This window comes from Salmo salar, chromosome ssa19, assembly GCF_905237065.1.
Source record: "Salmo salar chromosome ssa19, Ssal_v3.1, whole genome shotgun sequence".
Taxonomy (NCBI): domain Eukaryota; kingdom Metazoa; phylum Chordata; class Actinopteri; order Salmoniformes; family Salmonidae; genus Salmo; species Salmo salar.
In genome coordinates, this window is record NC_059460.1 from 54137366 (window position 1) to 54153885 (window position 16520).

Genomic DNA, 16520 nt, shown 5'->3' on the forward strand with positions numbered 1-16520 from the left:
ATCTTTTCCAACTGTCATTCATCAACAACTATCCCTATGCAAATGTGTGGTGGAGAAATCTTAAATGAATCCCACTTCTCTCCTACAACACAGATCTATCAGGAAGTCATAATCAACGGGTTACATTATGTGTAGGGGTGGTTGAGACTGAGTGTTCTATGCAAACAAACAAGGTACACTCAGTCATCACATTGAAATGAAATTAAATGTGATATGAGTGAAAAGATTGGTATATCAGCATCTGCCAAATTTTCAGCAGGCTGTTATCTGTTTTATGAAGTAGCCAGTCAACACACTCAACAAGCAGGATAATGCAGTGGCTGAGGCTACAACAAGCCTAGTTATGGTACAGTAGTTTCACTGAACATTCAGTTGAATTATAAGACAGCAATTTAGCCCACAGCAGGGTTTTTTTCAGGATAAAAATTGGGTTTAGGTGGTGGATGTGACGGTGGGGGTGGCCAATGGCGTGGTCAACGATTGAACATTTTAGAGGCTCTCCTCTTGGCCGCAGAGACACAATTTGCTGTCTTACAGCTAATTTCCTGAAATTCTACACATTTTGCCATGGAGATACATTTTTTACCATTTTAAAGCTGGCTTCCTACAATTCTACACATTTTGCCATGAGGCTGAGAAAACATTTGCAGTTTTAAAGCTAACTTCCTGAAATTCTACACATTTTGCCATGGCTTATACCTGAGTGACTCAAACAACAAAATCAATGAGGGGCCCCATGCCATGACAAAAATACTCCTGAATGCATAGCTTTTATTTTTTGTGATTGTTTGGTCTCAAAGAATATCTTATTTAAAAATAGATAGGTCCATTATAATAATAATAATTATTATATTTTGTGCGTTTCTTTGAGAGAAAAAAAACAAGAGCACTAACATGTGACGTTCATAGGAGCACATCAAATTTGGTGTCAAATGAAAGCAAAGTCTACATGTTTGAGAAATTAAGACATACTGTATATACATTACAACCATTTTCCATCTGACAAATTAGAAATAAACAAAGGTTTTGGAAAAGGAACATCTATCAGAAAAAGTCTTAAAAGGCATTAGAAATACATCAAAACACATCAATATTTTCTAATTTCTCTCATGAGGAGGGAAGACAATGAAAGTTCACAAAAGTAACAAGTAAATGTAGACTTATCAATTAGTTATAGTGTTTTTACAGATAACAATTTGGTTTATGATTTATTAAGTATGTAACAGAACGACCAAACAAATCTGTAAAAGAATGACTACAACTGAATTGGCTACAATGGGAATTCATAGTAGTCACACAACACAATTGGGTCACCTGCTACTGTTCTCCTTTCCACTGGCATACTGTTAGGTTCAGCTCATAACCATTTTCTTTCTTTTTCTGTCGCTAGGTGGTCAAAGCAAGAGTGTGAAAACAGTCTGGACAACCCCTCCCTCTCTCTCTCCCTGTCTCTCTTCTCACTCTCTCCAGTTAATGTCATTTCTCCCGGCTCTTACTGACACCTACCCATGAGCTCCCTCTCTTTCCATTCACTGTAACCAGCCCACTCCCCCACTGAGCACCGAACGACACTGGACGTCCATGGACATTGAAAAATAGTTGAAATTGGGTCAGTCCAAATTTGAACCAATCATAGACGTCTATTTCACAAGTTTGAACAGCACAGTACAGTACAGTACAGTACAGTACAGTAAAGAAAAGTAGAGTATAGGTCAATACAATACAGTACAGTACTTTTGAAAGTCTCTGAAAAAGTGTTCTATGAAAAAGTTTGGTTACTAGCTACCTTTTGAATTTGGATCCCGCGACGAGGGTAGCCTCAGTTGCTGGGACCGCTATATCTGTCCAGAGATCCTGCCAACCAAAAGTTTGAAGAGCTGCTGGGCGTAGCAGCTAGCCTAGCTGTTAACTAGCTATCCAGCTAGCAACGTTTCCTTAAAAGCTTGAACACAGGCCATATCGCGGTTAGCCCTTGTGGCTGGGACCGCGGATTATCCTGGGCTGGTGGCTGTCTAAATCCCTGCTGTTTGTTGCTGTTTAAATCTGCCCTCAGTATTTGGACAAAGCTCTTGAAGCTACACTACATGACCAAAAGTATGTGGACACATGCTTGTTGAACATCTCATTCCAAAACCATGGGCATTAATGAGTTGGTCCCCCCTTTGCTGCTATAACAGCCTCCACTCTTCTGGGAAGGCTTTCCACTAAATGTTGGAACATTGCTTCGGGAACTTGCTTCAATTCAGCCACAAGAGCATTAGTGAGGTTGGGCACTGATGTTGGCGATTAGGCCTGGCTCGCAGTCGGCGGTCCAATTCATCCCAAAGATTTTAGATGGGGTTGACGTCAGGGCTCTGTGCAGGCCAGTCAAGTCTTCGCACTGATCTGGACAAACCATTTCTGTATGGACCTCACTTTGCATGGGGGCATTGTCATGCTGAAACAGGAAAGGGCCTTGGAAGCACAGAATCATCTAGAAGGTCATTATATGCTGGGGGCAGGTAGCGTTCTCCTGGCATACACTAAACCCAGATTAGTCAGTCGGACTACTAGATGGTGAAGCGTGATTCATCACTCCAGAGAACGCATTTCCACTGCTCCAGAGTCCAATGGTGGCAAGCTTTACACCACTCTAGTCGATACTTGGCATTGCGCGTGTTGATTTCATGAAGCTCCCGATGACCAGTTGCTGATGTTGCTTCCAAAGGTAGTTTGGAACTCAGTACTGCGTGTTGCAACCAAGGACAGACGATTTTTACGCGCTATGCGCTTCAGCACTCGGCAGTCCCGTTCTGTGAGCTTGTGTGGCCTACCACTTCGCAGCTGAGCCGTTGTTGCTCCTAGATGTTTCCACTTCGCAATAACGGCACTTACAGTTGGCTGGTGCCTCTAGCAGGGCAGAAATTTGAAGAACTGACTTGTTGGAAAGGTGGCATCCTATGACGGTGCCACGTAGAAAGTCACTGTAAGGCCATTCTACTGTCAATGTTTGTTCTATGGAGATTGCACGGCTGTGTGCTCGATTTTATACACCAGTCAGCAATACACCTTTGGCTGAAATAGCAGAATACACAAATTTGAAGGGGTGTCCACATACTTTTGTATATATTGTTTATTTTTGTATTAAATATCTAATAACGAAAGAGAAGGATCACGGTTTAGAATTTTGTCAAGTTAGTGTGGGAGAGGTGGAAAAACTATTGTTGTCCATCAATAATAATAATAATAAGCCACCAGGCATAGAAACTATTGAGATTGATAGCAGACTGTATTGCCACCCCTATTTGCGTCATCTTTAACAAAAGCCTAAAGGAGTGTGTGTGTCTGTTCTTAGTAAACTGATGGAGAGGATTGTGTTTGACCAAATACAATGTTAATTTTCAGAGAACAACTACTGACTTTCAGCATGCATATAGAGAAGGGCACTAAACTTGTACTGCACTGACTGATGATTGATTAAAATAAATTGATAATATATTTGATAGTTGGAGCTGTATTCTTAGATTTCAGTGCAGCTTTTGATGTTATTGATAATAAATTGTTGTTAAAAAAAACTCATCACATTGTTGGAGAGTTATTTAACCAATACAACCCAGAGAATATTATTCAATGGAAGCTTCTCTGTGGTGTCCCTCAGGGCAGTTGCCTTGGGCCTTTACTCTTCTCTATTTTTACAAATGATTTGCCACTGGTCTTACATGAAGCTAGAATGACTGTGTACAGATGACTCCACATGTCAGCACCCAAAGCCAGTGAGCTCACTGAAATGCTAAATAAGGAGTTACAGTCTATCAGAATGGGTGATTATGAATAAAATGGTCTTAGATACATCTAAAACTAAAAGCATTGTATTTGGTTCAAAACATTCTCTAAAACCTAAACCTTAACTTGAGTTGTACATAAAGGGTGTGACCATTAAGCAAGTTGAGAAACCTAAACTCCTAGGTATATCATTGAACGGTCAATTATCATGGTCAAACCATATTGACAAAGTTGTTGTGAAGATGGGGAGGGGTATGTCTGTTATTAAAATATATGTTGTGTTTTTTTTACACGAAAATGAACTGTACTAGCGCTGGTCTTGTCCCTTCTTGATTACTGTCCATTAAAATGGTCAAGTGCTTCAAAGAAAGAAAGCTGCAGCTGGCTCAAAACAGACACGCACACAGACACACTCTAACACATTATTTTTGTTGTATTGTTTGTATAATGTTTTAGTTGCATTGTTTGTATATCGTTGTATTTTATATTTGTATGACACTCCTTGTCTATCAGTGTATCAGTGTTTTGTTACTTTTCATGTTTGTGTTTTTTGTGGACCCCAGGAAGAGTAGCTGCTGCATCTGCAAAACTAATGGAGATCCAAATAAACAAATAAACTGTACTGTACTGTGATGCCCAAACTTTTGAAACATAGACGTCTATGACTGGTACAGATTTGTCCGGTCCAGACCAACCAAATTTGGTATTGTTTGGGGACAGAGCTCATTAGAATAATAGCCAGTGAGTAGAATAATACCCAAACATGCAAAGGAGGTTATTACATGTTTCTACCTTTTGTGTACCTATTCCGGATACATCACTATGAAGAGAATGACATTCATAATTATGCATTTTAGTATAGTACAGATCAGGGACCCGTCATTTAATTATGTTACCGTAATTCCGTTACCGGGTGTTAATCCACTTCACTTACTGTAGTTCAATAACCAAAATAGATTTTTTCAAACTCAAGGTGTCATATCATAGCTGACACCCCATTCTTTTTGCAGACATCTTGTAATCTTAATTCAGAGCATATACATGGAAAACGTTGTTGCATAAAACCCGAGGGAGATTTTTACAGAAATTCTGTTACCAAATTTGTTTCTGCACAGTGCTTCCACTAAATGAGTTTTTGTAAAATTCTGAATGGAAATTGTTCAAAGTAGTCTTTGTGCATAGAGTTGTATGGTTTGTTTAATTTTGCAATCAATGGTTTTTGTTTGGCATAATTTAAAAGTGAAAAATCTGAGTCTCAGCGTATTTCTGTTACTGTGGAATTGCCCTTTTCTACATACTTTATATCTGATTGTAGTCGTTTAAGTTTACACTAATAACGTTTAAACGTCACGTAAATTATGTTTATTTATTATTTATTTAATTTTTTACTGTTGTTACTTACTTTTCTATGCAGAAAAAGCACTGTACAGTAACTATGACAGAGTAGCCATGTGTGCACCTAAATGCATGGCATGATAGGAGTGAAGCCTTTGAGTACAAGTAGCAACAGAGCCATCCCCTCTGCGCCCTCCCGCTGCACAAGCACACACCACCCTATTTTCCATGGAGCTTTGAACAGTGCCTGGGGAATAATGCATAGAGGGATGGATTGTGACAGGCTGGTTCTCTCTAATCCTTCTCTCCCTATCTGTTTTGCCCTCTCTTCCTAGACCCCATTATGGTCATAGTGCCATGGGCAAACATTGCATTTTTGCGGATTGCAACTCAGTCAGAAGACATTAGCAATACCCCTCCTGGAAATGTTGTTTACTGCAGTTAAGTAGCCTAGCCTACCTGCACTTTACTCAAGCTAAAGTGAGTTTGACAGCTTGTAGGGCATCATTTCTGCTCTCCATTCAAAATCTTAATTGTTGCATGTGTGTAGCATGTGTGAGTAGCCTAGGCTAGCCTATCCTTGCCTGAGACCAGACATGCATTAGCATAGATTCAGGAATTAAATTGTCCATATATTAATTGAAAACCGAATCCCCAACCCTGTAACATTGCATGGATCTTACCTGGTAACTTTTCATTGCCAAAAGTTACAACTTGTGGTGTATTTTAGTGTAGGCGACATCATGTGAGAAGAGTACGATCGGTAACAAAGCGCGGGAAGAAAAGGAACAGCACGTGGCTGTTTTACTGCTATAGCGCGCTATCACATAGTGGCGACATTCTTTGATAGCATATATGTTTGGTAAACCTTTACACGCCGAAATTAAAGTTAGCAAAATACAAATGGTGAAAGTCAAAATGTGGCGCCATGTTGGCGGAAGATATGTTAACTAGTTGACAACTTGACTGGCATTTTCTGTGCGTGAAAAACGTGTAGGCTATTTACGTCAACAAGTAAACAAGCAATAATGGACCAAGCAACCACAAGTCTAGTACCCGAAGTGTTCCTCGTGATGAGGGCTCCAACAAAATGGTGAGTTCAGCAGTGACTTTAATTAACAACACAAATATAAAGCTTTATTGGAAATCCTAAATAATTCAAATGTGTCGACTAATATAATGACTGAAGAAATTTAAAACAGTGTCCTGTTCTTTTATAGGCCTATTACTGGATAGATGGATGACAAACTGACAACAATATTGGTGAATTGAGATAGCTTGCCTAGTTATCCCCTTCACATGGCTACATTCAAATGATAGAGAATGGGATGAATTGTACCCTAGGCCTATTGAAGGAAAAAAGTTGTCAACATGGTATAACAGCACTGACATAGGGATATCATTTTCAGGAATATGCCCACTCACTTTACAAAGTAAGCCTATAGGCCTAATACAACTGAGTGATTGCACATGTTACAGTTGACATTGGCTTTATACTATTGGAGAGATTAAGAGGGCTACACATTTGAGGTAATTGTCCTTGACTGGTGTTGAGCTGAATGCATGACTGGAGGTTAAAGTGATGATAGGATAGGAAGCCTAGCTGGTCATGAACTTCAAACTGCTCCTACAGGCCACCAAGCTCAAGGCAATGAGGTCAGGTGTCATGCTTAAAGTGGTTCAGAGGGTCGCAGAGTGTTTTCTGTGCCTCTGGGCAAAGGGAAAGTCTGCTCTTAGACAGGTATGACATTTTGACCCCTGTGATGTAGACCTCCCACAGAGATAGCTGCAAAACATTCTAGCTACACATACTGATTGAATCAAAGGTTATTCAAGCAGCTAAGGGAGTGGTGAAGCAAACCTTCACAGAAGACATATGGAGCAGAATCGCAACCTTCAGAGGCTTTGCCCCTGTGAAAATAGCCTTGAGAGATATGTCCTGAATTTCAACCGTTTTACACTTTGTGGTGAAATCCCTTTGTCTCCTCTTCTTCGTGTCTGTGGTTTCCAGTGGTCCATATGCTCACGTCGAGTTGCTTTTGATACTGAGAAACCCCCCAACCAGCAGTACTAATCCCCCACAGGGCCAGAGGAGGCCCCACAGTCACAGACCTGCCTAGGCATGCACCTGCCAAGCAGTTTCTGCTCCTCTGTCTACTCCCCTAGAGCGGATTCCCCCGGCATTCTGCCTCCCTCGGCCCACGCCCTGCTGCTTCTGTGCTCCTCTCCCACTTGGTTGAGACACATCGCTCATGGCTTCCAAGAAGCGAGGCGAAGCCGACTGGCTCAGCGTGATATACGCACAGCGCTCTGTGTGTGTGTGTGTGTGTGTGTGTGATATGCCTGGCACCCACAGGCTTCCTCTCAGATCTAAGACTGTCATTAGCACCTAGCCAAAGACACCCCTTGCTTTCATCTCGTCAGTCCATTACAGACCAAGTGAGGCTCATCCTTTACAAACAAAATAAAAGAGGACGCAGAGCCTCAGCGTGTAGTCTAAACACGCTAAGTCCACAAGAAAGCCCTCGTGCGGTTAAGTAATTGACTTCATCAGACATCCACACGTCGCCTCCAAAACTGGTGCGTCAGCAGCAAACGTACCAGAAGGAGGCAGGGCGAGCCGATTGGCTATGTGGTGCCAGGGATGGGCTCCACCACGGCAGGCAGCTCCATGCAGGGCCAGGGCATCAACTCAGGTCCGCCCCATGGCAGGTTGGGAGATTAATGGGCAGTAGCACAGCTGGCAGACTGTAATTACGCAACTTAGTCACTCAGTCACTCCAGACAGAGTGAAGTCAGCAACACTTGAACTCAGTGGCATTTCTGGGATTGGCAGATGAGTTTATAAGGTCTTCCCTCATGCCTGAGTAAACATGGCCTTAGATTAATTGATAACAGAAAAAGATGGATAGATAAAAAATGACCGCTCTCTAATTACTAGCACATAAATCAGAGTTCTATTTTTGTGCAAGGGAACATGAAATGTTATGGAACTATTTATTCAGTTGATATTATTGGGATATTGTTATTGGGCCGACAGATATTTATGAATACGAACACATTTCGTGTGTGTTTAAAATAACAAAACTCAGCATTGAAATGAGTTAGAGGTCTGAAGCCTGGGTGAATGCAGGTGAAATGACTTTAGCTTTACCTGGCATATTTGAATCTTTTGAGATAGGACTGCTCACTGCAATAGATGTTGAACTAGTCGCTTGTCTTCCCTCCATCTGTATTTAGTCCAGAAATTGCATGATCTTTCTGAACATTATTGGTAAGTTAGTGCAAGATGAACATGTGGCAGGCCAGGCAGTGATGACAGTCTCACATGTTCCATCAGCTTAGCTGCAGTACTAGCCAAGCCATTCAGCCTGCTGTCTCAGTGTGTAAGCCCCATTGGCAAGCAGTGAAACCTGGGAGCCTGCTGTAACAATGCTCACCTGTGTTCCTAAGGAGATCAAAAAGCAAAAGTGTGAGGAAGGCGGTGGTTGGGGGTTGTGGCTGGGAGAGAAAGCAAAGCGTACATGAGCTGTGAACTTTTCCCTCTGACTTCAATGGCTTGGCTTTTGTGTCGGGGTGGGTTGCAGCAGCGCGCTCATCTTTCAGAGTCAGTGGCTGCCGTGATAGAGTTGCACCCTGCGGCTGGCCTGAGGTCTTCCCGGGTGGAGCTCTGATCTGATCAGCACCGATTGTTCCCCATGATTCTCTCTCTCTCTCTCTCTGTCTCTCTCTCTCTCTCTCTCTCTCTCTCTCTGTCTCTCTGTTTCTCTGTCTCTCTCTCTCTCTGTCTCTCTCTCTCTGTCTCTCTCTCTCTGTCTCTCTCTCTCTGTCTCTCTCTCTCTGTCTCTCTCTCTCGCTCTCTCTCTCTCTCTCTCTCTCTCTGTCTCTCTCTCTCTGTCTCTCTCTCTCTCTCTGTGTCTCTGTCTCTGTCTCTGTGTCTCTCTGTATGCTTGTGAAAAAATCAGTACAGTACAATATCATGAAACAGATAAGGATCATGAATGCTCTGTCTCTTGAGAGAAGCTACTGCTAAATTATAGTACTGTCAATTTAGCTTACAGGACTTAATATCTGCAGCAATGCGTTGTGGTGCATGGTGGATTGTGCCACTTCGCATAGGTAGGTAAGGGCATGTTTATAAAAGTGGCATACACTTGCAAATAAATAAACAATAAAACCTCAAAATCTCATAACTACTTTATGGCAAACATAGCATCTTCTAGAAGGTGCAGTTTTGTTTGAGCCTGTCATCACAGTAAGCATGTTAAAACATGGACATAGCAAACATCACCTTTTCCTCTCCTTCCCTTATCTAAGGACAAAAAGCAGGTAATTAAAGTTAATTACCTCGATGAAACTATAATGGTTTCTGGCATCCCTGGCTGATCTGGGCTGTCTCGTTGTGGTGATTAATCCATGTTTAGGCACATCTTTGCCAGCCCGCTGGTGAGGCACAGGGAGTTTCAGGAATGACATATGTCCAATACGACACATGGCACACACTTAACTGCATACACACACACACACACACACACACACACACACACACACACACACACACACACACACACACACACACACACACACACACACACACACACACACACACACACACACACACACACACACACACACACACACACACACACACACACACACACACACACACACACACACACACCACATATCGTCAATTGGAAAGCCAGAAATTAGGCTAATAACAGAATTGAGCATGTGTGTGTCTTATCTAGAGGAGAAACTAACAGACAGATTAGCGTGTGTTATCTTTCAGATCATCAGGATCTGCGGGGGCTAACAAGAGGGAGCACTTTGAAAAGTCAATACTAATAGGTCATATCCCTTTCTTAAAGAGGGGCTATTAGCTTCTGTAAGTGCAACTGCATTAAGCACTCATGCAGCCAATAAAACACTCACCGAGTCAACCCAACCGCCACAGAGAAACAATAATCAACCCCACCTACTGCAAAAGCAACTCTGAGCACAGAATATATTAAAACCAATGGGATAAAAAGTTGCATTTTGTATATCGAGAGGCAATCTGCTTTCTTTCTTTGAACAATATGCCTCTGTGGAGGGCCTCCCTGGCATATATAACCCTCCCTGCCATTGAGGCAGTGAGTTCAGGGAGGGCCCTCTATACTCAATGGCAGCAGATCCTATAGATGGCTTCTCGTTAGAAAGCTGAATGGAGATACAGAGAGACTGACAGACTGTGTAGGGTAGGCGTTAGACTAGACAGTAATATACTGTAGGTCTGGATGGGCAGGTACATGACACACTCCCCCGTCCTTCCCTCTCCCTGTGTTGCAGGTCCCTAGCCTTGGGGCAGCAGTACTCGTCTCTGGGCTCCCAACCCATCCTGTGTGGCTCTATCCCCGGCCTGGTGCCCAAGCAGCTGCGCTTCTGTCGCAACTACATCGAGATCATGCCCAGTGTGGCCGAGGGCGTGAAGCTGGGCATCCAAGAGTGCCAGCACCAGTTTAGGGGGCGCCGCTGGAACTGCACCACCATCAAGGACAACCTGGCCATCTTTGGGCCCGTGCTGGACAAAGGTAGGCCTCCTACTGTAACAGGATTGTTTGTTTGAAGAATACAAATATACTCCTTCCTCTCTACTGCCAGTGAGGTATTCATATGAGGGATGTAACTGAGATATCTTTGGGATACATGAATTACAGCCAAGTACCATATAAAAAATTTCAAAAACGAATTGATGTACAACAACCATGGAATTTGACTCCTCAGTAAAAGATGAGCTAATCTGACTTCAACAGGGGATTGCAGGTTCTATGAGGAAACTACTTTTTCTCATAGCGGTGATAAAAACATTAAAGGGACATATCAGCAGTAGTGGAAAAAGTACCCAATTGTCATACTTGAGTAAAAGTAAAGATAGCTTAATAGAAAAGGACTCAAGTAAAAGTGAAAGTCACCCAGAAAATTACTACTTGAGTAAAAGTCTAAAAGTATTTGGTTTTAAATATACTTAAGTATCAAAATTAAATGTAATTGCTAAAATATACTAAAGTATCAAAAGTAAAAGTATAAATAATTTCATGTTCCTTATATTAAGCAAACCAGACGGCACTATTTTCTTGTTGTTTTAATTTACAGATATCCTGGGGCACACTCCAACACTCAGACATAATTTACAAACAAGCATTTGTGTTTAGTGAGTCTGCCAGATAAGAGGCAGTAGGGATGACCAGGGATGTTCTCTTTAAGTGCGTGAATTGAACAACTTTCCTGTCCTGCTAAACATTCAAAATGTAACAAGTACTTTTGAGTGTCAGGGAAAATGTATGGAGTAGAAAGTACATTCTTTTCTTTAGGAATGTAAAAGCTGTCAAAAATATAAATAGTAAAGTACAGAACCCCAAAAACCTACTTAAGTACTACTTTAAAGTATTTTTACTTAAGTACTTTACACCACTGCATATCAGTGAGAAAATGGGAAACAAGGTGTGTAAACAAATGTGAGGTAAGTACCGTAAACTGACATAGGGATAGAAGAACCCATTGCTCTGCTGCTGAGCACTGCCTGTTCCACATGCTCCTACTGACAAATGACCCGCAGGGTAATTACAGTAATATACACCTTTATTACTGCAGTGAGAAAGGAGCGCCGGTACAAGCACTGACAGATTATTTGACGTCCATCCATCTCGCTACCTTCAACATCACATTTGTCTTTTGAGTCTGTGTGCTCAGTCTTCTTCTGAGCTTCCCAACCTTGATGTTTTCGCACATGAAAGTTAGTTAGTGTTGTAAATCTCTCAAGATTAGCTCACACAATTACAGTTGATACACAGTTGTCACAGTTAATACACTGGAGATCATCTGCCAGGCTTTTCACAGTGAATACTAATCATCAACGGTCTTAAGACTGACTGGGTGCTTTAAACCATCTGATAGAAAAACACAGAACGCACTAAGAAAACAGAACCTGGGGTGCTCGGAGTAGGCCTTTAAATACCTAATGATGAAGATGGGTCTTTGTGTTGCGGACTGAGGCTGCTGATTGGATATTAATTAGCCTGCGTGTCAGAGGGAAAGGGATCTGGGCAGGAATGGGCAGTGTGAACCTCCATCGCTCTCCTAAAAATACATTTTAAAAAAGGGAGCGGGAAGGCCAAATGAGATTACATGCAATAGAAAGGGGCTGGAGGGCTCAGCGCAACCCCTACTGTGCCTGAAGACCAGTGCTCGCCTCACACAGCCCGGCTCCCACGGGCGCCCCATTCACACGCCCTTTTGACTCTGTCATGAAAACAGGCTGAAAGGGAATCTCCCAACCTACCCTAGGCCGGCATGTTGGGGTGAGGTGGAAGGAAGGCAGGGGGTGCTGGCGAGGGAGGGGGGGGGCAGCCTGAGTCGGGAGTGACAGCATGGGGTTGACGAGGGAGGGGGTCCCAGACCAGGGTGGCTATACCAGTCCACCACCACCTTAACCACTATGGTGTTTATGGTGGTGGCTACAGGCGGAAAATGGGGGGGGTTGAGGGTGCAAAGTGGCGGTGATGGTGGTAGTGGAGGATGGGGTTTCAGGGTGGTGGTGGAGAGAGGGTGTTGGAGGGGGGGAGTTTAGGGATTGCCAACTCTGGGCAGAGCGGGGCTGCAGGGGCGCGAGTCGCTGGGCCCTTTGTGTGGGTAATCTAGTGTGACACAAGGGAAACAAAGGCGGATTGATGGGCCCAGCAGGTAGCAGGAGCAGCGCAGCCTTGGCTGACAGCCAGAGCTCCCGGGGCCCACAGCTCACAGGCCCCTGTTGTGGACAGCCCAGCATGGCTTGCCAGGGCTAGCTGGGACTCCCGCTCGCCTCCCAACCAGAGGTGTGTGTGATCCAATCAAACAAACATTGAGCTTTTAGCACAAAAATTACGCTTTTAGCGCTGTTTACCTAGAATGAAGCACACTGGAAAACATTTTTGATTGTGGGCACTTTGGAAAATGTCTTTAATCATGGTTTTGTGACCATATATTTACAAGATGTATCACCTGATTGGATATTGTGTGAGACATGTTGTCATGTAGATAACAGGGGTGATGTTTAGTGTTAGTTCAGTGACTGTATTACATTTCCACTTCCCAGAATTTCCCATCAGAGCAGCCATATGACCTCTCACCCTATTATGAACTGTGACTCTATTCAGCCATTCGCATAAAGGTTTCAATCAAACAAAGGCTTAAATACAAAAAATAACGTCATGAAAGGTTGAGCGCTAATTAACTTTATGAGCGTGTTAAATGTCCCCTAGCGACCGAAACGACAACTTTTTTCAAGTATGTTTCTCTCTGTTTAATGCAAATTAACACTACAAAGACTTGTAGATTGACTTACACTGTAGAATAACTAACTTCCCTGCAGGTGTTTAGTAGAGAACACTACTAACTGCAGTCAGTTTTAGAGAGGCTAGGCCTCCCTAGATGCTTTAACAGTGGCTCGATTGCAGAGTGGGCCCTCCCCATACCCTCTGTGTGTGTGTCCCTGCCTGTGTGTGTGCAGTGCGAGGTGGTGCAGTAGAGAAATGGGTAAGCCCTCAGCACACAGTAAGTGTGCTGCGATTGTGAAACAATGGTGTCTGGTTACATAATAAGTTGTTCCGTTCAAAGGAGGCGTAACTCCATCTCTCAGCACAAACACGGAGCAAAGCAGACGCACTGCTCGGTTTCTACCTAGAGGCCCTGTGGGCTCTGACAGGGGGAGGAGAGGGGGGGACGACATTCCTGAAACACTTTCCAATGCAAAACAGCACACCTCAGGGATGACAGAAGGTCACTGAGATCTCACTGAGCATTAGGCACTACTGACACCAGCCACAATATGGTGATGCCACAGATAGGGGACATGTCTCATGTAGCCATCTCTTCAACGCTTTCCAAAATCGGTAGAACACACCACCTCCCCCCAAAAATAATTGATCGCTGATTTATTGCTACCGCAAAAAATGGGTCAATTTATCGCAATATGATTTTTGTCCATATCACCTAGCTCTATGGTAGATGTTGAGATGATGAGAGTGAAGATAATTTCACCCAGTGTTTTCTACACTGATCAGGGCCCAATGTTTTAAATCCTCTCAAGGACTTTTCTCCTGAAAAACATTATTCTTGCAGTACATTGTGTGTCAACCAAGTATTTATCGCTATGATATATGAATACCTGCTTGAAGGTGAAAAGCTGTGTTAATAGGTTTGTGCCCAAGGGTGTCATTTTCATTACCCCTGATGTATGGAAGTTGGCAGCAGTGAAGATTGCAGAAACTGTTTTGTTAAGAAGATGATACTAAAGATTAATTGATTGAATTTACTCTTTCCTTTTTCTCGCTAGCCACTAGAGAGTCGGCTTTCGTCCACGCCATCGCCTCTGCGGGCGTGGCGTTTGCTGTGACGCGGTCCTGCGCTGAAGGCACGTCCACCATGTGTGGCTGTGATTCCCACCACAAGGGTCCCCCGGGGGAGGGCTGGAAGTGGGGCGGCTGCAGCGAGGACGCCGAGTTCGGGGTGCTGGTGTCCAGGGAGTTTGCTGATGCCAGAGAGAACCGTCCCGACGCACGCTCTGCTATGAACCGGCACAACAACGAGGCAGGACGCACGGTAAATAGGCCTACACTGAGGATTTACTGTACAACTAGAATGGATATATTGGTTATACATACTATACAACGTAAATTGGTAATGTAAATACACAAACAGTTGAAGTCGGAAGTTTATATACACTTAGGTTGGAGTTATTAAAACTCGTTTTTCAACCTCTCCACAAATTTCTTGTTAACAAACTATAGTTTTGGCAAGTCGGTTAGGACATCTACTTTGTGCATGACACAAGTAATTTTTCCAACAATTGTTTACAGACAGATTATTTCACTTATAATTCACTGTATCACAATTCCAGTGGGTTAGAAGTTTACATGCACTAAGTTGACTGTGCCTTTAAACAGCTTGGAAAATTCCAGAAAATGATGTCATGGCTTTAGAAGCTTCTGATAGGCTAATTGACATAATTTGAGTCAATTGGAGGTGTACCTGTGGATGTATTTCAAGGCCTACCTTCAAACTCAGTGCCTCTTTGCTTGACAACATGGGAAAATCAAAAGAAATCAGCCAAGACCTCAGAAAAAAAATTGTAGACCTCCTCAAGTCTAGTTCATCCTTGGGAGCAATTTCCAAACGCCTGAAGGTACCACGTTCATCTGTACAAACAATATAAGCAAGGTTAAACACCATGGGGCCACGCAGCTGTCATACCGCTCAGGAAGGAGACGCGTTCTGTCTCCTAGAGATGAAAGTACTTTGGTGCGAAAAGTGCAAATCAATCCCAGAACAACAGCAAAGGACCTTGTGAAGATGCTGGAGGAAACGGGTACAAAAGTATCTGTATCCACAGTAAAACGAGTCCTATATCAACATAACCTGAAAGGACGCTCAGCAAGGAAACCGCCATAAAAAAGCCAGTCTACGGTTTGCAACTGCACATGGGGACAAAGATCATACTTTTTGGAGAAATGTCCTCTGGTCTGATGAAACAAAAATAGAACTGTTTGGCCATAATGACCATTGTTATGTTTGGAGGAAAAAGGGGGAGGCTTGCAAGCCGAAGAACCCCATCCCAACTGTGAAGCACGGGGGTGGCCACATCATGTTGTGGGGGTGCTTTACTGCAGGAGCGACTGGTGCACTTCACAAAATAGATGGCATCATGAGGAAAGAAAATTATGTGGATATATTGAAGCAACATCTCAAGACATCAGTCAGGAAGTTAAAGCTTGGTTGCAAATGGGCCTTCCAAATGGACAATGACCTCAAGCATACTTCCAAAGTTGCGGCAAAATGGCTTAAGGACCACAAAGTCAAGTTATTGGAGTGGCCATCACAAAGGCCTGACCTCAATCCTATAGAAAATCTGTGGGCAGAACTGAAAAAGCGTGTGCAAGTGTAACAGTGTAGGTTCCGTCCCTCTCTTCGCCCCAACCTGGGCTTGAACCAGGGACCCTTGCACACATTAACAACTGACACCCACGAAGCATCGTTACCCATCGCGCCACAAAAGCCACGGCCCTTGCAACGCAAGGGGAAACCCTACTTCAAGTCTCAGAGCGAGTGACGTCGCTGATTGAAACGCTATTAGCACCACCGCTAACTAACTAGCCATTTCACATCGGTTACACATGCAAGGAGGCCTGCAAACATGACTCAGTTACACCAGCTCTGTCAGGAGGATTGGGCCAAAATTCACCCAACTTATTGTGGGAAGCTTGTGGAAGGCTACCCGAAATGTTTGACCCATGTTAAACAATTTAAAGGCAATGCTACCAAATACTAATTGAGTGTATGTAAACTTCTGGCCCACTGGGAATGTGATGAAAGAAATAAAAGCTGAAATAAATCATTCTCTACTATTA

At 43.3% G+C, this 16520-nt stretch overlaps 1 protein-coding gene across 1 annotated transcript in view; it reads left to right on the plus strand.

The window, feature by feature from the left end:
- LOC106579325 (proto-oncogene Wnt-3-like) overlaps window positions 1-16520 on the plus strand; it is a 30755-nt gene that overhangs the window by 10059 nt on the left and 4176 nt on the right. Inside the window, exons 2-3 of the mRNA XM_014159145.2 lie at window positions 10429-10670; window positions 14450-14715. Of these exons, the coding sequence (XP_014014620.1) occupies window positions 10429-10670; window positions 14450-14715 (508 nt within the window). The remainder of the gene's footprint in view (window positions 1-10428; window positions 10671-14449; window positions 14716-16520) is intronic.